The sequence below is a fragment of the Manihot esculenta genome, chromosome 6 (assembly GCF_001659605.2).
Source record: "Manihot esculenta cultivar AM560-2 chromosome 6, M.esculenta_v8, whole genome shotgun sequence".
Lineage (NCBI taxonomy): Eukaryota > Viridiplantae > Streptophyta > Magnoliopsida > Malpighiales > Euphorbiaceae > Manihot > Manihot esculenta.
In genome coordinates, this window is record NC_035166.2 from 25982472 (window position 1) to 26004563 (window position 22092).

The window sequence follows — 22092 nt, forward strand, 5'->3', positions numbered from 1 at the left end:
TGTTGTTAATAAAATTATCCAAGATATTTTATGTCAAAAGTCATAAGGTTGGTAACCGTTAAGTATATATTGGGATGTTAATTTCAATAATAATTTATTTTAGACATTTTATATTAAAACTACGAGGTGAATAACCATTAAACACATATCAGAATGTTAGTCCAAATAGTGATTTATTTAAGGCATTTATTTAAAACATCCGGTGGTATAAAATTCTTTAAAGAAATGTGACTTAAAAGGAAATGGATTAACAAAGACTAAGAGCTTGCAACGGAGGGAGTAAATTTAATTAGCCTAAAAAATTTTTTAAAAAAAATTGAGAAAATTAAGTTTAATAATTTGATCTAAACTAATAAATAGAAAATTTAGGATTAAATTAAAATTAAAATTAAAATTTCTAAATTAATTTATAATGCAAAAAGTTAAACCTTGGTTCACTGAAAATTCCGGACAAATATATGAATGAAATTCAACATCAAGTCCAAATTTTCGATCATATATTTGCATTATGCTTGTTCCAATGTTATATATATATATATAGTTAATATTCTAAACAAAGGTAATTTTTTTTATAAAAAGGAATATCTAAAGGAATTATATGTTGAACCATTTTATAAAATGAAACTTAAACGGCAAGAACATATCTAATGTGGTCAAAACTCTCTACAACCACAATCATGCAGTTAAAAATCATTGAAAATTTTGGGTTTTTTTTTAAATAAATAGAGTTTTAACCTTCTAATTAAAAAAAAAAAAAGGAGATCCCATTTTTAATCTAAAAAAGGGGCAAACCCTAAAATGCCAGGTGGCATGATTGGAGAACAAGAATTTTTTTGGTAATTTTATATTTTATAAAATTAAATTAACTTTATTAAAACTAAAATGAAACAAAAATAAAAATAACCATAGGAAACACCAGAAACAGGTATTCTAAACCTAAGTTGGGCTTGGATCAAGGTTGATTTAGATTTCCTGCCCAACCATTAGCTGAAGATGTTTTGTCTAGGCTTGGATCGATGTTTTGTGGGCTTGGATCAAGGTTAATAACATAAATTATTAACATTAATTAGGTAACTAGAGTTTTATTCTTTAATCAAATCCCCTATCTCATGGAAAATAAAATATCAATTTATTTGATTCACAGAATCAAGACACAAAGTCAACCCTCCGATTGTTTGCTTGGATTTCTATAATCTACTTATGATGTCTCATCAAATAATTCATTATCATTACATAATGCTGTCTGACTGCTGTAATGATTAAGTAAACTCCTTGCTTAACACTATGTTAAAATTATGCAAGGAGAGAGATAGAAGGAGAGGGGATGAGGAGGGTTAAATTTTACAAGAAATACTGGTGATTATATTTATTTTTTAAATTTAGTAGTATTTTAATTAAAATGAAATTTATGATTTGTATTTAATCTAAATATAATAAATAAATAAATTAATTTGATGAATTATATGAATAAAATTATATATGTTCGAGAATTTCAAGTTTTTGTTTGATTTCATAAAAAAATTAAAAATATTTATTCTCTTAATAGAGTGGAAGTAAGTTATTTTTGAAAAGTTTATTTTTAGAAAGTAACCCATTTAAACAAAATAAAATCAAAATTGATAAATTTTATGAATGTGGAAATCTAATACAATTGCTGATTAAAAATTGAGGCACAAAATTGAAGTGGGTGAAAAATGTGGCAAAAGCACACTGCCAAATTCAAATCATGGAAAGCCAAATGAGAGTTTTGACTATAATTCAAAGCACAATTTCATGTGGGAAAAAAAATCCCCAATCCCACATGAACACCACCCTACAAGTACTATTGCTAAAAGTCTACCCTTTTCTCAAATAGACAAATCACTGATCCATTTTCTTGTAATTATCCTGAAAAAGGCCTAAACAGCAAGTTGCTTTTGATGGGTGGATTCATCTTCACTGAAACAGCAATGGAGTTTTAGGGGCCTTGAAATATTTAGAGGATTGTCTAATTCAACAGAAGATTGCATCATCTCTCTTTGGAGGTATGAGCAGTAAGTGTTGAAAGTGGTGGGCGTCACATTTAATTGGAAACCTAAACCAAACAAGAAATCCACTTCAAGAAGGTTCATCTCTGCTGTGCTGATCCCTCCAACTTTGGCATAGTATGCATTGTTGTAGTATCTGAAAAGCCCAAAAACCAGAAACCCATTAGCCAATATCCATTGATTTAAGATTTGCTAAAACCTAAAATAAAATATTAGCACACTTTGAGATGGAAATGATACCCTGCGGCAATCAATAAACACAGCCAAGTAGGGCAAGGTAGGGTCTTTCTTTCCGATGCCCAAAATAAAAGGAGTATAGAAGGCTAGCAAGTGATTTTTCTTCCTTTTTTTTTTTGGAAAAAGAGAAAGAAAAAAAAAGAAAATGCATGAGCTTGATTGAGCTGTCACTGACTCTATCTCTCTTTGATAATGACACATGCTTAACATTTGCTCCAGGTTGGTGGAATTTGCAGGCATGCCTAATATGGACACCGACAAAAACGCCACAAACTTTGGTGATTCTGTGTAATAAAAATGGAGGTTTTCACATGGGTGTCTTCTTTTCCTTACAATCCTTTGTTTCAAACCTCGATATTAGTTCATAACTGAGATGATTTAACCGAATATTCTCTGTTACTGTTAGTCCTAGAATCCCAGATCATAGCTATCTTTTGAAAGCAAGTAGACGAATGGTTATAACTAATAAATCAGACAAAACATTGATAGAAGACTTAATCATCACTAAGCAACAAAAATAGAACAAGAAATTGAGAGATCATCGAAATTCAATCCACAAGGAAAACCCAGAAAAATAATGACAAAGTTTTGAAGAAAACATACATGTCATCCAAGAACTTGGCAGAGACCAAGACGCTGGTGATAAGCAGCCGATGAACATTGAAAGAATTGATAGGAAAAGAAGGCTGTTTGTGGGCAAAGCGATCAAGATACACATAAGCGACCACGAAGCAGGAGGGACTACAATTGGCGTACTTGAAGATTCTCTCCAAATAGCTTTGAATGGATATGTTAGGCCTGGTGAGGCCATGAAAGACCGAGATTCTCTGCGGGTGTAGCTGATGGGTATGATCGTTTGACTCCGCCACTCGTTGGAGGAGAGAGGACAGAAATGTAATGATCTTAGGCATCACTACAGTGGCCTCTAAATCCGCCATTGTTGATGAGCTTAATTAGATTTTTTTGGCTGTTTGAGCAGAACTTTAGCTAGCTGTTTTGTATAAAACTCAGCCTGGTTATTGTGGTTGTGTGGCGTGTGAGGATGGATTTTGGTTGCTAATATTCTGTTTTTATATGAATATTTTATTTAATTATAATTTACAGGTAGCTTCCAATCTTTTTAATAATGACTCATATGGATCTGGAACTCGTCATTTTTTATTTTATTTTATTTTAATTTTTTGCCTCTTTGTGGTATTTTTTACCCTCTTCTCCTTTTGGTTGCAGAAAATGATGATAGTAACAAATTGGATTCAAAAACTGATGACATGAAAGCTGGGACTTTAATTACTTTAATAATTATGAAAATTTAGGGTTTAATGATGCATGTCTAATAAGTTTATACACATTTTTTTCTATTTTCCATATTTCACAATTGAATTATGTTTTAATTCATACCATGTTAATTATTAGTAAAATATATTATAAAATTTTCTTTAAAAAAAATTTTTAATTTTTTGCTTTGTCTTTTTTGGTGGGTGGAGTTTGGCAAGAATAGGACACAATAAGGATTAAGTCCCCACAAGTCACATTGTGTTTCTCATAGCACTAAAGGTGGCAGGGAACTTCAAATTTAGGAGGGAAATTATCCTCCTCTAATTTCATCTTCAAAACATCTAACTAAATTTCTAACTTTTTTTTTTAAAAAAAAATTGAGTACCAAAATGACAAGACATTACCAAATCTTAAATTAAATATTTAGCATGAGATTACTATCACGGAAAGATAATTTTTTTATTAACTTGTCAATTATATTAGAAATTCAATTTTATTAAATACTAAAAAATATTTAATTTTTTTTAAAAATAAAATAAAATAAAATAGAATAATAATAGTTCATTTTTACGTTATTATTATATAAAAAAATCAATAATAATGTTGAGACAATTAAAAAAATATATATAAATAAAAATTAAAAAACAGATGGGATATTTAAATTATATATTTACATTAATTAATTAACTGTATCTAAATTTTAAAATAAATAGTCTACTACTGATTAATTGAGTTGATAAGATATATATAAAAATCTTTTAGTGATAAGGTTTAAGATATTCTGAATATTTATGAATAAATAAAAAATTAAAATAAATATTTTAATTTAAGAACTGAAGTCTCTAGAAGAATGAATATAAATTGTATAATAACGTTCAATTATTTTGAGATAAATGAATGAAACGCAAAATAAAGTAGGCAAAAGTTGTAAGTTGGAGTGAAAGAGACGATGATTTCTCTTGTAAAAGAAGAAAGTTAGTGGTATATGGGAATAAAATAGACAAAATTGTGTGACCACCATGGTTGTGAACTTCTTTTGCCTCTTTAGCATTAATAAACAGAGTCGGCAGCTATCATGTAATAGGATTTGATTGTGTTTATAGCCTAATCTTCTAGTAGAATTAATAATTATCAAGTAATTAGTTGGTTAATCAGAGTTTCAGACAGGTTTTTGTCCTGGCCATTCGCAAATATCAGATGCATGATTGCTACGACGTGGACCCCTGCATTGGAGATTCGAGCTGTTATTATGCTAATGTTGACAATGCCTACAATAAAATTGGAAAATGGTCCCAACAAACGTCTGGATCTGATCTACAATCCAACCCAATTCATGACTAATTATCTTTTTTTTTTTAGAAAAAAAAATAAAAGAAAAACTAGAGAAGTAAAGGTGAAGCCTAAGCAAAAATAAAAAAATAAAAAAAAAATTCCTTTGAAACTTGAAGTCTTGGTTGGCTGTATTTGCCAGCTTTTATCACTATAAATGTGAGATTGGTGTGCTTTTTATAAATTTCTGGCATTGTAGTTTTTGTTTGAGTATGATTCTCTTGTTGACAGCTTGTTCTTCTAAAATTGCATTCCAAGTGAACTTTTCATTTTGTTGACGGCAATTTATTAAATACAATTCAGTATAAGGAGTGGAAGAAAAGTCTGAATGTTTGTGAATAAAGGTGCACATATACTGGAATTTTCACTTCTCATTTGTATGCATTAAAATCAGTTATGAAGTGATTCTTTTTTAACTAAATTAAATGCATCTGACCAAATAGTATGGCATGAGAGGTGGGCGACAAGCATATATTGGCTCGTGCTACACACGTTTCTGAGGTATGAGTATGAGATGCATGTTCTAAATTCTTCTTTCCTTTTTACTCATATTTCCCACGCCATCAATACGACAAAGTCACCCTGAAAGTTATGGCATTTTTCTGTGGGCATCTGGCGTTTTCCAACATCTAATGCATTCATTCTACTAGTCATTCGAGGAAGCTCGGTACACTTCCTTCGCTGCGTGTAACTGCTATGAATTGAAGTATAAATCTTTGCCCATGCACCTACTTGCAAAAATAATAAAAAAAAAAGCCTTACACAAATAGCATAATGCATACACCTTGTATATATATACATATATATATATATATATGTAACTTCTAAGGATCAATGTCCTGAAATCTACACTCGCACGACATGCCTACCCAGCAAAATATACAAAAGATTTAAGCCTTATCAAAACAAACTAGTCTCCACAGTGTCTGCCGATTCTGGAGGCAGCAATTTAGCCATAGCATCTAATCGGATCATTGCAGCCTTTCTCAGCAGATTGTTTAAATCCAAAACGGCCCCCTTTGGCAAGGTATTGTTGGTGGTATTGTTCAGCTCGGTAGAACTTCTTGGCAGGTATAATCTCCGTAACTATCTTCCTGTTCAGCAGCTTCTGCCGTTGTTCTAAAGTCTCCCGTGCTGCCTTTTCCTGCTCTGGGGTGTAGTAGTATATTCCGGATCTGTACTGAGTTCCCACATCATTTCCCTGCCCAGTGAGGATTTTTATGATATCAGACAGAGTATTATGACCGGGCCACAACACAAATAAACTATCACAAGACATCAGTTTATATTGTAATAGGAATTTTCTGGTATCATGATTGTGCACATATATATTATACATAGCATCATTTTTATAGAGTCAGTAATTCTTATATTAATCTGTCACTGAAATAAACGCAATATGAGGGCATGCCATGGCTTCAGATTTAGACACAACAGATACTGTTACATTTTCCAAACAAGCCAAGTGATTATTCTTGTTAGTCCCTAAGGAACTGAAATCTGTTGCTCAAACTCAAATACAGATCGTACAACACAGATATGTAACCATTAAAGTCCATCTTGACAACCAAATCTCAAATTTGTGTCGTATCCTAATCCTTCTCAGGTTGCATTTAATCCACATGAATTACCATAATCACCACTTAAATAGAGAAAGGTAATAAAAAAAAATCCCTGTTATGGATTAAGTTTGGAGGTGTCTTATAGCAACTTTTACAATTTGGAACAGAACAACACAACCAGAAAGCCACCAAGGCAGGTTGTGCCAAAGCCATTAAAAAAATGAGCAAAAGGAGATACTTATGAACCTAAGTTTCAATCCAGATGTCTTCACAAGTTGATTCGCATCTGAAATATACAGAGCTAGAAAGCAATCATACCTACCAAAGGAAAATGGAGAATTCAGAGAAGTAAAGCATCATGACAATGGAGTGTTGACAATGTGGCTCATATTTAGAGAAATTGTTGTTGTACACTAAAAACTCCCAAGTAAAAGGAGGTGCACCGCTCCTTGTAAAACAACCCAGTGAATAATAATTTTAATTATAATTTCAACCATTCAGTACAGCACAAGGCTCATGAGTAGATAGATGGGAGGGTGTGGTACATGTTCTTAGCTTAAGACGGTGTTCTAGATATGGGGATACAGTAAGTTTTTCCAGTTCTTGCAAGTAATAGAAAAAAGACCTATAGTATCTCTATAAATAAGTTCTTGTAACCATCTCCTTTGTATTGAAAAATAGTAGGTGCCTCTCTAAATACTAGGCTAAAGTAAAATGTGCATAGAACTCGCTACAACCTCATGTTTACAACATATGAAGATTTTCCTGCTTAAATAATTCAGTAAATGCATATCATACTAGGCCACCTAAACTCAAGTGGACTCGAAGAGTGGGGTTCTTTGGAGGAGACATTTTGTATGGGATCACTTGGGCGTGATGCAGTTGTGGATTCTACCCCTAGGCCAAAAAACTCCCCCTTTTTTCTTTGTATAACCACAAGTATTCCGAGCTTGAAGGACTGAAACTAAATCCTATTTGCACCAAGTCATCCAATAAAGGGTAAACTATTCCAGCGAATATTTGCTCCATCTATAAGAATTAATGTCAAGGGGAGAAGAGTAGCTAATCATTTATTCCAATACTCATTGGTAGGCTACAAACTTTTTTATGTATAAGGATAGTTTTACAATTGATTTGGGTTGGAAAGGGCTACAGGGGGGTTTTCCTTGTGTAACCTGGTCTCTATTTTCTTCCATGGACCAAAAAAATATGAGCTCTATATAACCTTCAGTTATGATGAATTACTCCTTGCAAACAAGACAAATTAAAATTTGGAATTACTGAGCAATCCTGTAACCATGTTGATACTTAGCAACAAGCTTAAACATATCAACAATATCCAGGTTTGCCAAGCTAATATCATATGAAATTTGTATGTAAGATTTGATATTTAGCAACATATTGACAAAACAAGGAGAAATAAAGTGATTTAAATGAAGGAGCAAATTCAACACCCTTTGGCCAGAAGTTAAATCAAGATACCTGCATGAAAGACAACTAGACCTAAAAACACACCCTCTGATCTGTCGAACAAAGAACACCTAAGTTGCGAATTAACATAACCCCTAAAGAAGTACCACCGAAATCATTATTATTATTATTATTATCAACCCAAACGTCGAAATTAAACCGCGATACAATTTTTTAATTAGAAAATAAAAAGAAGAAAAGAAACCAAAACTCATAGAAGAAGATAAAACAACAAAGTATTAATACAGCTATCGAAATTAAATAAATAACCCAGAAGAGAACTGTCAAACATAAGGTTGCGCAAAACAAAACTCGATAAGAATCATCATATCAACAATCAAGGACCTAAAAATTCAGTAAAAAAAAAAAATCACAAGCATCATCTTATAGCAATAATCAGACAAAAGCGCAAAGCGATTGCCAGAAACTAACCTGGCGATTCAAGGTAGTAGGGTCATGCCTAGCCCAGAAAACATCGAGAAGAGTCTCATAGCTACACTCTTTAGGATCATACTGCACTCTGACCACCTCATTATGGTTGGTAGTCCCAGTACAAACATCCTCGTAAGAGGGATTATTGAAGAAGCCCTGACTATAACCCACCTCGGTCTTGGTGACACCAGGAACTCTCTGGAAGGTCAATTCAACCCCCCAGAAGCAGCCAGCTCCAAACTGCGCGAACTGCTGGCCAGCAGCGGGCAAGTCATCGTCTGGGCCCTGGGGGATTGTTGGGTCCATGGTGGATGGGTCAGGGGACCTAGTACCAAAACCGAGTTTGTTGAGGAAGTTCATTGGGGCCCGATAATAAGATATAGATCTGGAGTTCTGAGGGGAAGCAATAGGTTTAGAAGAAGAAGAAGAAAATTGAAGCTTTTTGGAAAGAGATATGAAGGGTTTGGAAAGAGAGGAGGAGACGAGGAGGAGGAGCCGGGAGCTGGCGGTGGAGCAAGTTGCTAGATGTTGGATCATTTTTTTTTTCTTTCGTGCCTGTTTTTGTGACGTGTTTATGTTATCTTATAGAATTTGCCTTTGCGTTTGCATTTTGCAAAATTTACATAAATATCTGAAGTTTAAAATTATTGCTTTTGATTGTTAAAAAAAAAAAAAGGATTTTGTAATTTTATCCCTCACTTTTAAAAAAAATAATTTACTAAATTATTCTTCGCCTTAAAAATTAAAAAGATATTAATTGATTTTTTCAAATTTTATTGTAGATTGCTGTGTTTTTTCCAAACCTATGGTTTTCTTTCTGTGCTGCGTTGTATTGGATCGGATCCGGATGGCCTCCGACCAAAAAAAAGGCCATTAAAAAAAAGAGCTTTTGGGCTTTGGAACCCAACAACAACACGATGTCACCAATAACTGTAAGCCATACCACAAAAGTATTTAGAACACATTATTATTATTATTATTAAATCGTCTTTTGTAATTCTAAAAAAAAAAAAGACTTTTTAAAAACTCATTGCAGATGTTTTTTCTCAATCCATTTAATTATTAAGTTTTTTTTAAAAATAGTTATAATATTATTATAGAAAATATTTAAATATATATGATAAAAATTTGACTAATGAAATATGTTAAACTACACAATAAATGGAATGAATAAGATTTTTAATGGATTTAAAAATCAAAAATATTTTAAGTATTTTTAATAATTGTAATTTCATAATATCCAATTATTTTATTTTTTAAAAGATAATTATTAATATTGTTCTTCTATATTTAACTAATAAAAGAGCTAATTAAATAACTAAAATATATTTCTGTTTTAAAAAAAATTAAAATATATTTAGAAAAAGTATATTATTAATTATGATCAAATATTTTTTAAAAAAATATATATCATTTTCTCACTAAAATTAAATATTATTGCTTCCACCGAAAGATAAAATGCTAAGTAACGTATCTATTTCATTTGTAAGAATGAAATCTTTAAACTCATTTAAGCGAAAAAATTATAATATTTTCATCAAATGAGTTAATTGTATTTATTTTTTATAAAATATTAAATGTTTTATAAAAAAATAAATAAATATTTATTTAGATTCGATTTATCCTATTAAAACACATTTATTCATATATTTTAAATTTATATTGAAAAATATGAATCTAAAAACTTATCAATAGAATGAAATTCTTTTGGATGAGCCTCTTTAAGAAAGCTACATCGTTAAACTCTTCCTCAAGTCTAACACTTAAAAAAGAGAGCAAGCATAAAACTGAAACCAAACATTCCACAGGAAATTAAGCTCAAAGAATCATATGACAAGGACCATAATATCAAATGGGTACGAGAAAATGCAAAGGAAAAAGGGTGTAATTTTATCTAGTTTTTGTAAGCTGCTTTCACACTCCCAATCAAATGTAATTATATATATATATATAAAAAAAAATTAATAAGCAATTTTTACTATAGTTGAGAGACAATTTTTAAAAATAGAATAAGTTTATAAGATATAAAATTGTTTCGGAAAAGGGTATTATAAAAAAAAATTATTTTTTTAATTCGCTAAATTAGTGAATATATATAAGATTTTAACAAGTTACCTCACATAAAATCAATGAAGTGGAGAGCTTAATTAATCGAATAAATTCTGACAAAAAGATCAACATGCCAAAGCAACAACCTTAATGTCATTACAAACAAAAAATATATATATATATATTTTGTTTAGGGAGAGTCCTCTTGAACAAGTAATCATTACCCGCCGGTGCTCAACTATTATAAAGGCTGATGCTAACCCACCAACCATAATACAGCAGCCACAAAGCCAAAGGAGGCTTTTAAAAGAGAATCCTTTCCACCGGCAGCATACACAGATCCTGAAGAAGTCGGTGTAGGATTGTTGTTCTTAGTGGAAGGCTGAGGAAGAACAACCCCAGTTGGCTGTGCTTTAGGAGCAGCAACAGGAGAAATATCTGCTTGCTTTCCTTGTACGTTTATTGCAAGTTTCATTCCTCCTAGGCAATACAACTTATTGCCCGAAATAAAATACCATGGACCAGGTCTTGATAATGTAACCGTGGTGTTCCCATTATTTGTATACGTTTTTATAACTTTGGTGGTGTTGCATCCGTCGAATGATTCTTTTGTCACCTCATTAACACTGTCCGACGATGAGTACTGGAACACTACGTAAAAAAACCATGAAAAAAAATACCCCATCATTGAAATTTCAAGCAGCAAATTAGAGATATTACAACTATAATATGCAACTATACAGATCAAGTGATACTTACCGAGAACATCGCCAACGACAAAATTCTTGCCCTGAGCCCATGTATCGAGATCAGTGCTTATGTCCCAACCGGAGCTATCCCCAACAATGTAATTTGTAGCAGCAGATGTTAATGCGAAGCATAGAATGACAAGAAAAGAAAACAAAGCTAGCTTACCCATGGATGGATATGTGAGGATATTTCAGACACGAGAGGGAGATGAAGGCCACAGCTACTATATAAACGTGTGAAGGGTTGATTGATATTAGATGACCTAACTTCAAAATTTTCGTGTTTAACATAAAATGGTTGTACATGATTAACGATCAGGAGAGTGAAGAGTTGATGATTGGTTGAGTTGGTGAGGTGGGTGAGAGCAATTGGTTGGCTCTTTGGTGCAAGGAGTTAAACCCCTTCCAACTCCAAATTCTTCATTTTGACTTCAACAAATTATGTATATTTATAAAAATAATAGGCCTTCAAATTCATTTTGGGTGAATTTACAAATACATTGAGCTTTTATAATTTTATTGTTTTCCCATTTAAGCTTGTAGAATAGATCTTGAATCTTGATATGAATGCACGGGATGTAAATGGGTAGAATATGCGTGAAAATTAAAGTATTCGAATCCAAACTTAATTTATATAGGAATGTAAATGGATAGGATATCCATGAAAATTAAACTATTCAAACACAAATTTAATTTGTATTAGCAATACTTGAACATGATCTTAATCTAATTAAAAATTAATTTAAACTATTCAAATTCATCCCAAATTCGATTATTATTATCCGAATAAAATCTGAACTCATTTAATCTTATATATTTTAATTAATAATTTATATAAAAACTATTTTTTATTAATAATTTTTATTTAAAAAATTTAATATTTCTAATAATTTTTAATTTTTAATTTTTAAATAAAAATATATATAAATATTATAAATATTATTGTAAGATATATTTTTTATATTAATATTAATTATTTATATAAACATATTCGAATAATGAATATTCTATACATAAAATTTGAATTCCATCCAAACTCACAATAAAAATTATTTTTTAAATACAAATTTGTTTCAAATTCGATTATATCCATTTAAAACCGTGTTATTAGATTTTGATTGGATCGGATACCCAAAAATATTCTATTATCATCCCCCTACCATAGTTATTGATCTATTTGTATTCTTATCTTCTTCCTTGGATGAGTGTCTTATCACTAGAGAAGGGAATTGATCAATTTGATAATTGGCTTTTGCCCCTATAACTCCGAGATCTGATACTTTACATATGCAAGATATATGGCTTAGGCTTAACTAACTAGTTTTGATATTAATATTTTGAGTATAGACAGGTAGGAATCCGTTGGGGAGTAATAGTTCTGAAACATATGTAATAACTGAGGGAGTCCATTTTCTGAGAAAGTCTAGGTTGTTTTTTTATAATTTTTTTTAAAGATGATTTATTTTTATTATTTTCTTAGTGGTAGTATATTTTAGTTATAATGTTACTTCCTTTGTGTTTATTTTTTTACGCATGTTAAAAAAATAATTTTTTAATTACGTTCATTTTAAATATATTAAAATTTAAGATTATTAGAAAAAAAATCCAAAAGTTTACAACATTTTGCATTTATATCATAACTTTAAAATTTTGGAGAATAAAATCAAGAAAAATTTATAATTTAGTCCCCGCATATTTTTATTATTAACAAATTAATCCTTACATTTTCAAAAACCTATTAAAATGTCATTATCTTTTTTTTTATCAACAAAATAGTCTTTTCATCAATTTCTGTCATTAAAACTATAACAAAAGATAAAATTATTCCTTTCTTTTCCTCCTCCTCCTCCTTTTTATTCATTGATTCTTTCTCCTCTTCTTCTTCTTCTTTGGTTTTTTTTTTTTTCGATTTTTCTTTTTATTCTTCTTTTAAGGAGTAAGAGATTCTTCTTCTGGAGAGGAGGAGGAAGAGAGACTATTTCGTTGACGGAAAGAAACGATAATGACGTTTTAATAGATATGAAAAAAGATAAGAATATTTTAATAGATATGAGAAAAGATAAGGACGTTTTAATAGATTTTTGAAAATATAGGGACCGACTTGTTAATGATAGCAAAACCCAATGACTAAATAAGAGATTTTATTTGAGGGCAAAATTGGATTTTAAAAATTTTCTCTCTCATCTTTTATCTATTTTTAATGGAAAAGATAATAAAAGAATTATTTTATTGACGGAGAGAAAAGATAAGGACATTTTAATAGATTTTTCAAAATGTAGGGACTAACTTATTAATAATGGTAATATTCAAGGAATAAACTATAAATCTCCCTAAAATCAATCCTTTCACACTTAGCTTAATTTTAGCCATTTGACTTAATTAATTTTAACCAAATAATCTGTAGTCTAAGCGTTATGCTATGTAAAATTATTTCTCAAAACACTTCTTAAATAAAAGAATTTAAAGATTTATGTTAATTCATATTTATATTTAAAACTTCAAATTTTAGATAATAAAATTAAAATTTTTTTTAATTTATCGTAATTATAATTAAAAATACTAAATTGAATATGAAAAATTTAATGGTAAATTATAATATAGTTCCTAAAATTTTATATTAATAAAGATATAGTTCTTTAATTTAAATTTTATATTGAAAATGTATTTATTTTATATTTATCATACGTAATATTAAATAAATATTTATTACAAATAAAATTTTTACTATATAAAATATTACATATAAATTTTATATATTAAAGTATTTCGTTGAAGGTTTATACTCATTATTATTATGTACATAATTTTAATATACTAAAAATTATAATTTATATTAATAATATTAAATAAAATGAAATATTAGATATTTTAGTATGTGAAGTGATTCTTTATAATTTTTATAAAAATTTTGATACTTTATCCATATCTCTTGTAAATTTTTTTTGAGATATTCAATATTTTTATTTTGCTCATATATATAAAAAATAAACTTGTGATATATATTAATTTATTTATTGATCTAATAAAAAATTATATTTTATATTAATAATATAAAATAAAATAAAATATATAATATTTTATATTTAATTTTTTATATTTTAAATTTTTATTAATCTACCATATGTGTATAAAAATGAGAATGAGAACTAAATAATGTGATTAACAAAAAATAACATTATTAAAATAAAAAAGGATATTATTGAAATAAAAATATGTATTTGAAGGAATATTTTATTAATTAAATAAAATTTTAAGAATTATATTATAATTTTTTTATAACTTTTCAGATTTAATTTAGTACTCTTACTTCTAATTGTGATAAATTGAAAAGTTTTAATTTTATCATCTAAAATTTAAAATTTTAAATATAAATATAAATTAAAATAAATATTTGAATTTTTTTATCCAACAAGTCTTTTTAAGAAATAATCCTGCATATTATAACACGTAAACTATAAATTTTTTTATCAAAATTAATTAAGATAAATAGTTAAAATTGAGGCAAATGTGAAAAAGTTAATTTTATTATTGAGATTTTTTGGTTAGGATATAAATGTTTAGAATGGTAAATATTTATATTTTTTTTAAATATATCTCAATTTTATTAAGTACATATTTTAAAAAAAATTTAAGAAATAAGATAAAATTAAATAATATTATAATAGTTAATTTATATATTATTATAATGTAAAAGGAGAAAATAAACAATAATTTTAGAATAATTATAAAAAAAATAAATAAAAATTATACAACAGTAAAAATATTTACTTTTTCTTGATAATGGTATAATTTGTTCTCACCGGATAAGATTTATCCATATCAAACATTAACCATGAGCAATCAAAATTTAATATTAAGCCAACTGGGTGAAGACTTGAGGTTTTTTCTACAGCAATTGGCTTTGCTCTCCAAAATGTTAGGACAGACTAAAATAATATCTTCTGGTAGATTTACAATTTTACATCATAGAACGACTTGAGATCCGAAAATTTTTCCCCAAGCTTGCCTTCGTAGTCTCTAGTAAATAGCTTAGAAATTAAATCTGAACCGTTTAATTAAAAATCAAAGGCTCAAATTACTTAGGAAAGAAAGAAAGAACAAGGGATGGTGAAAGGCAACTAATCAGAGAAACAAATTCTCCCCAATCCATGCCGTTTTCCTTGAACTTGCAAACGCACTATTAGAAGCTAGAAGAAAATAAAAAACTACTCTTCCATTTCTGTGCTAAGAGCAACAACCTCTCTTCCCTTTCTCTTCTCATACTTCATTTTCTTTTTCTGTTGCTCCTGTATAATTTAAGAATCTACAAAAAAATGTATCGATCAGCGAGCTGGAACAGGATGGCGGATGACTACTTCCTCCACTCGTGGCAAAATGGGGCAACAGAGATGAGAATGTCAATGAGCTACCAGCTTATGATCCAACCATGGAAATGGCAAAGAAGGAAAAACGTAATAAGTTTGCAGAGAATGCTGTGCATGCTATTCCGCTTGTGCTGATTCTTTTTGCCTTTATTTTATGGTTCTTTTCCTATCCACATAACTCATTCTCTTCTTCTCAAGGTCAACATTAACGATGTCTCAAGATTGAACTACTGTTTTTGATGATTTGCAGATGTAGAGGTGGGAATTAAAACGGATTCCGTAGCAGAGAGGATTGAAGGATTGGAGATCGAAGGAGACGTTCATACTGACAGTGATGGTACCCAAACAGGGTTTTTGCCGATTGATACGGTTGATTTGGACGTATCCAGGACCAGAAGAACAACAGATCATAAAATTTTCAGGAAATTGGCAAAGAGAAATTAAATACTTATTTCTCTGAGTTTGCAATTTTATTCCTTTTCAGAACCCGTTTGCTTCATGTATATATTGCTGGAAGGTCAAGTTTAGACAAATCCGAATGCAGAAGGCTCTTATAAATGGTAAATCATCAAGATTGTGATCTGTTAGTTTCAGTAATGTATTAACATTGTAGTTAATGCTGATGGAAGATTCATTTGTTGGTTCTAGAAATGAAGCGATGGCTTGTGTCTTGATGGAACAATTAGTTTAATCAACACTGCCTTTCATGTGTATTCATTTTAGTCAAGAATTTCCCTTGCGTACCCATTTTAGTCGAGAATTTCCTTGTTTTTATATAAATTATATCCATTACAAATTTGCAACCACATTTCATATAAATAATTCAAAGGAAAAATAAAAATATTTCATGGTAATTGAGGTTTTTTCTTTTCTAAATTATGACATCTTATTGACAAGAAAAAGGTTCTAATTTTTTTATTTTTACCCTCCTGTCTTTTTTATTTTTTTTTCTTCTTCATTTTAATGTGCTTGTTGTTGTCTAGTGTAGAGTTGGATTATAATGTTCCATGTTTATGTTCTTGAGGTTTTGATGGTGGATCGTCTTTTCCATAGAGAGATTTTACTTATTGATATTGACAATTTGAGATCGTACTGATGTATCTGTCAATCAACATTTCTAACAATCAACATTTCTAATAAGCTCTATCGCGTCTCCTCTTTTAATTTGATTATTGATTAGTTAAAAATTTTTATTTTTATGTTGTTTTGAAGACTGCTGGCTAACAGTGAAAAATAATTTTTTTTGAGTTAGCGGGTGGGCGTTTGATTTGTTTTGCTGACTAGATCTATTTTGCTTGTCCGATTGTATTGGCCCTCCTTTTATGGACTTGCATGTTTTTCTCAATCTCCTCCGATCACTTTTTCCTCCTTCTTCGATTTTGACTGTGGTTAGACTAGTGTGCCGCTTAGCGGTACGGCTTAAAGATGAGTTATTATTCTGATATTTAGTCGATATGAATAGAATAGAGATGGACCGATTTGAATCGGTTTATTTACTTTGTGAGCTCAATTTCTATTTAGATTTGTGTCTGATTTTAATTAACTTGTATTTCCTTTTCTTAATCTGTGGAGCTTTTAAATACAAATAATATTTGTTTAAAAAAAATATTTTATGTGTATTTATTGTTTTAGTATATGATTTTTAATAAATATTTGTGTCGTGAATAAATAATAGAGAATTATGGTTTTAATATTTCTTTTATAAAAAGTTTTTTTTTATATTTTAATGTTTTTATTGTTAGATTATAATTTTTCCCTTTTGTTTGATAAGTTTATTTAAACATATAAAAAGTTTAAATAAAAAAATGTTATGGCTTTCATGAAGAAAAACAATATATTGTTTATTTAAACTTATTTAACACGTTTAAATAAACAATTTTAGCAGATTGAAATATATTTTCGGCTTTTTTTGGGTGAATAATGAATTAAGATTATGGAAATTGAAATAAATAAAAAATAAAATAAATTAAGGGCTAGCTGTGGTATCCCGTCATTTGGGTAATTGAAGGCAGGATTTGGACGGCTCAGATTTAGAAACATAACATCGTTTGAAGTCGTCGGTTTCATCGCCACCGCTTTCTTACATTTCATCTCTTCCCTTCTTTCTACAGTCCGTTTACGATAATCCCATTTGTTGTCTCTCTCGCTCCTACCTGCAAGTTCCAATTTAACTTCCCGCCTGGACCGGTCGGGTCCTGGTCGACTTCAAAGTCATGAATCCCGAATAGTAAGCCCTCTAGATCTTAAGCTCTCTTTCAGTTTCCACTTTTAATTTCTCGAGATCTGCGTTTCCTTATCTTCTGAATTATGCTATGGTTCGGTTGATTTATCTGTTTCGTCCTTCCTTTGGATCTGTAATTTTCGAAATATTTAATAGTCACTTTTATGTTTAATTTTTGGTTTTGTACTCCAATTCAATTACATGATTTTGATTCCCCCAATTGCTGAAGTAGCTAACCTAATGGTTTACTTTTAATTGTAACTAAATTTGAACTTGTGTAAGATCTCAAATAATTTTCGATTACAATTATTCACCTCTGATGGACTACGTAGAAATTACTTGCACCTTTTATTAATATGTTGTTTTTGAACTGTCGCGCAGTGATTATCTTTTCAAGCTTTTGCTGATTGGAGACTCTGGAGTTGGCAAATCATGTCTTCTTCTGAGGTTTGCGGTAAGCTTAAACCTCATTCGTTTCTTTTTCTTGGTTTCTCCTTCAGTTAATAATAGTTTTATAGAGCGCAATTGTTTTCTACATGTGTTTTTACCGATTGAAGTGAAAGGGGATTCCCCCAAAATATATACTACCTTCTTTTTTTTTCTGTGTCTTTCCCCGGGAGGGATTGCGGTTAACTGATTAGTCTGTAATCGGTGAAGCCTATTGGTACCATTAAGTAACTTAACATTTAATAGATCTCTTCTGCTTTGATAAAATGAAGTGGGTAATTAACTGATTTACTGCTATAATATATTAATGATATTCTGATTTAGGTTGTTGAGAGATTCCTAGAAGATGTTGCAAAAGGTATGCTATAAAATTCCAGCAAAAATAAATAAAATTTTCGAGCCTTGGGGAAATAATGCAATGCTTTTAAGCGTAACTTGGTATCAATTACGATTGCTGAGCTCACTGAAGCTTAGTTTGCTCTGGATTTTATTTTATTTTTTTATTTTTCTTGGGCTGAATGTTACCCTTATTTATACAAATTCACTGATTTTTCTCTCTTTTAAACAGGATGATTCATATATTGACAGTTACATCAGCACAATTGGAGTCGACTTCGTAAGAATTTGGAAAATTGTGGATTCATGCAAACGTTACGTATGTTTAAGAATGACTGACTATTTAGTTGATTTTATATTCTGTAGAAAATCCGCACAGTGGAGCAAGATGGAAAGACCATTAAACTTCAAATTGTGAGATTCACTTGCTCTGTTTCTTTGGGCTGCAGAATTTTTATGTTTTTTGTTTTTTTCTAGGCGTGGGATTAATGTTCTGTGGAAATCTAATTTAGTGAACTTGTTGAATATGTTTGTCTTCTGCGTTTAGTTACACCTTTCCTTTTTATTGATTCTTCTTTCATTTTCAGCTATCTCTCGCCTGCAATCATTTTTAACAAGTTTGCTTTGGGCTTATTAATTGAAAAGTAATTGCTAGAGCATGATATTGATTTTTCTTCATGGTGGTGTTTGGTTTTGCAGTTGTCATTGGTTGTGTGGTGCTTGTAGAAACCAAAAAATAAAAAAAAAAAAAAGAGGAGATTTTGGGGAATGAAATTTCTTGATTGTTCCCTCAAGTTATGGGCTTTTATATAGCTTTGGAAGTGAATCATTTAGGAATTACAATCAATCAAATCCCTATAAAATTAATCCATATAATCTATCCCATAAATTTACAAAATCAAAGTATTCACATATAATATTCTAACAGTGTTAATGTTCAATCTGTGTTTCCTTGTACCCTCTGCAGTGGGATACTGCAGGACAAGAACGATTCAGGACAATCACAAGTAGCTATTACCGTGGAGCACATGGCATTATAGTGAGTTCATCGCCCATTACATTTTTGGCTTTGTGCTTATGGTTCCTTGATATGTTTGCTAAAGTTGTCGCATGCGGCAGGTAGTTTATGATGTGACGGACCAAGAGAGTTTCAACAATGTTAAGCAATGGTTGAGTGAAATTGATCGTTATGCTAGTGAAAATGTCAACAAGCTTCTGGTTGGGAATAAGTGTGATCTCACTGCTAATAAAGTTGTATCTTATGAAACAGCTAAGGTAAAAACTAATATCTCTATGTTGCTATATTTGCTTTGATTCAACTACTCAATACTCTACTCATTGGGTTCTTTGAAAGGCATTTGCGGATGAAATTGGCATTCCATTTATGGAGACAAGTGCAAAAAATGCTACGAATGTAGAGCAGGCTTTTATGGCAATGGCTGCTGACATCAAGAACAGGTAGCTTTTTGATATATCTTCATTATTTGATTCAGGATTGCAATTCTGAGTTGCCTTGCCCATCAATATTTTTTTTCTTAAAACCCTCCAGGATGGCAAGTCAACCAGCAGCAAACGATGGGAGGCCACCGACTGTGCAGATACGTGGACAACCCGTTAACCAGAAGTCTGGCTGCTGCTCTTCTTAATTGGTTGTGGACTGACCTCACGTGGCATTATAGGTGCACCAAAAAGTGGCTTCTCAATTGACCTGGGGTTAAGAAACTTCTATGATTGCGTCATCAGTTGTTCTGTATGCAATTCAAAAGTGTTTGCAGTTTCATTTTATTTTATTGTTTAATGTCTTGTACAAATCATGCGTTGCTTGTTGGTGGTAGATGTTATTGTCATTATTTTTCTCCCTGCTGTGTCATTAAGAAAATACAGTGTTTTCAAACATCTCTTTTCTTTTGAATTAGGTTATAGGTTCAGGGGTTGAATTTGCGTGAGATGCTTGGCCAAGAGAGTTGATTAGAAATAGAAAAAAGTTGTCAATTATAATTAAATAACATAGGTGACTAGTTTGCTCTCAGATATCCCAATGAAATCGATTAGTCTGCAAACGGCAAAAGCGTAAATTTTCAATTAGACAGTAACCTAACCAAACCAAACCAAATCAATTCATTATCAACTTCTCCAGCAAGGCCAGAGTTGTTGGCGCAAAATAAAATGCAAATCGAGGCCTCTGCTTGGCATATGATCCAGCACATGTAGATAATATCATTGGAGAACCCCTAAAGGAAATATATATTAATTTCTCAAGATCGATAATAAATTGAAAGTTCATAATTTTCTTTATGGGAATTAGAGTAGGTTATATCAAAGTGGTCACGTCACTACAATTGGACGGGATGCCTGGAGGTGATAAACTTGATCCTTGTGGGGATTTAGGAGGTGGTCCAATTTGAAGGTCCAGCAATAGGGAGACTACCTTTACTGATGATGGACATTCTTGAGAAAAGATGGGTGGAAATGACCTTGGCGTGGGAACACCAGAAGGATGGGTGGCAAGTAGCAAAGTTTCCAGGGTCCCGTAAAAGGGTAGCCTAGCTTGGTATAGTTGTGGAGTTATTCATTATGGGAGATACAATAGGTGCAGTAAATTGCATTCAGGTTAAGGAATCGGTTCATAATCTAAGCTGGGGCAATAGCCTGTATAGAAAACAATACGATTTGTGATTTCCATGAACTACTGACATAGAGTTGCTTGCGGCCGTATGGAATTTACATGCCATGGGACTTTAGCCTTCTTCATTAGTGAAGTTGAAAAGAGACAGCAGCCTGTTTTAATGCCTGTGATGAAGAAACTCCCTGCATCTGCATGCCAGAACCTGAAAAGTTTTCACTTTGGTCATAGATAATGGAAGGAACTGCGTTTTGACAATCCCTCTTTGAAACTCGTATCAAAGAGACTTGATCTACGCTTCTTTTTATCAGCTGAAGCCTACCGGCCTGTTTCAGAAAAAATAAAAGAAGTATAATCCAAGATGTGACACATCGATTACCAATTATTGTATAAATGAATTTTGTAATAAATATAAGTAAACTAGTTTTTCTATTATTTAAATTTCTAACACACTTTGGATCTAATAAATTAAATAGATACATAGATTTATCCCAGTTATTTTAGAATGATTTGGCAATCGTTTGGACACTTGCAACTCGAGTTAATTTTGTACTTGTGAGATTGAGAGCTATTTCTTTTTAATTATTAATTTTTCCCCCTAAAGCAAGAGCTCATCACCGAGGAACTTTGGCAGGGCAGAGACGTTGGCCCATTTTTGGCAGATATTTCCGTAAATGTATCGAAATATTTGTGGCTTAAAAGCAGATTGTTGAAACCTGAGGGGTTCATTTTCCAAACTACAAATAATCAGGACTAAAATAAGAACATGCAAAATCATTTAGTGTAATTATTATGGGTTTTTTACAAAATTAGGGTTGGGGCTACTTTTATTTTCGGATTTGAAGTTGGAAAGATTTTATTTGCGATTTTAGGATTCGGCGGCCACGTGGCAGCCGAAAAGGATGCCTGGCGCCTCTTTGACAGGCGCCAGAGTCTGGCGCCACTTTAAGCGGCGCCAAGCTTTTTTTTTT

The 22092-nt window shown here is 30.9% G+C and overlaps 4 protein-coding genes across 4 annotated transcripts; 1 reads left to right on the forward strand and 3 right to left on the reverse strand.

Moving 5' to 3' along the window:
* Positions 1-1722: 1722 nt before the first annotated feature.
* LOC110617785 (cyclin-U4-1) lies at positions 1723-3321 on the reverse strand. The gene is made up of 2 exons (XM_021760780.2): positions 2868-3321; positions 1723-2163 (listed from the first exon to the last, which is right to left on the reverse strand). Exons 1-2 carry the CDS (start codon positions 3200-3202, stop codon positions 1899-1901), a joined length of 600 nt encoding a protein of 199 aa, XP_021616472.1. The 5' UTR covers positions 3203-3321; the 3' UTR covers positions 1723-1898.
* Positions 3322-5602: 2281 nt separating this feature from the next.
* On the reverse strand, positions 5603-8915 carry LOC110618191 (peptide methionine sulfoxide reductase A1). The gene is made up of 2 exons (XM_021761289.2): positions 8333-8915; positions 5603-6069 (listed from the first exon to the last, which is right to left on the reverse strand). Exons 1-2 carry the CDS (start codon positions 8867-8869, stop codon positions 5818-5820), a joined length of 789 nt encoding a protein of 262 aa, XP_021616981.1. The 5' UTR covers positions 8870-8915; the 3' UTR covers positions 5603-5817.
* A 1538-nt stretch (positions 8916-10453) lies between these two features.
* On the reverse strand, positions 10454-11344 carry LOC110618148 (stellacyanin). The gene is made up of 2 exons (XM_021761216.2): positions 11141-11344; positions 10454-11032 (listed from the first exon to the last, which is right to left on the reverse strand). Exons 1-2 carry the CDS (start codon positions 11298-11300, stop codon positions 10638-10640), a joined length of 555 nt encoding a protein of 184 aa, XP_021616908.1. The 5' UTR covers positions 11301-11344; the 3' UTR covers positions 10454-10637.
* Positions 11345-17499: 6155 nt separating this feature from the next.
* On the forward strand, positions 17500-20394 carry LOC110618235 (GTP-binding protein YPTM2). The gene is made up of 8 exons (XM_021761365.2): positions 17500-17721; positions 18097-18169; positions 18731-18778; positions 18865-18912; positions 19466-19537; positions 19618-19773; positions 19853-19956; positions 20048-20394. Exons 1-8 carry the CDS (start codon positions 17708-17710, stop codon positions 20142-20144), a joined length of 612 nt encoding a protein of 203 aa, XP_021617057.1. The 5' UTR covers positions 17500-17707; the 3' UTR covers positions 20145-20394.
* The last annotated feature ends 1698 nt before the right edge of the window (positions 20395-22092 follow it).

Coding starts and splice junctions, on each gene's coding strand:
- LOC110617785 (XM_021760780.2), bottom strand. CDS start 3,202: ATGGCGGATTTAGAGGCCACTGTAGTGATGCCTAAGATCATTACATTT. Junction 2,164..2,867: donor GCCAAGTTCTTGGATGACAT/GTATGTTTTCTT, acceptor TGGGCTTTTCAG/ATACTACAACAATGCATACT.
- LOC110618191 (XM_021761289.2), bottom strand. CDS start 8,869: ATGATCCAACATCTAGCAACTTGCTCCACCGCCAGCTCCCGGCTCCTC. Junction 6,070..8,332: donor CTACTACCTTGAATCGCCAG/GTTAGTTTCTGG, acceptor CTCACTGGGCAG/GGAAATGATGTGGGAACTCA.
- LOC110618148 (XM_021761216.2), bottom strand. CDS start 11,300: ATGGGTAAGCTAGCTTTGTTTTCTTTTCTTGTCATTCTATGCTTCGCA. Junction 11,033..11,140: donor TGTCGTTGGCGATGTTCTCG/GTAAGTATCACT, acceptor TTTTTTACGTAG/TGTTCCAGTACTCATCGTCG.
- LOC110618235 (XM_021761365.2), top strand. Junction 18,170..18,730: donor GTCTTCTTCTGAGGTTTGCG/GTAAGCTTAAAC, acceptor TCTTTTAAACAG/GATGATTCATATATTGACAG. Junction 18,913..19,465: donor AGACCATTAAACTTCAAATT/GTGAGATTCACT, acceptor TACCCTCTGCAG/TGGGATACTGCAGGACAAGA.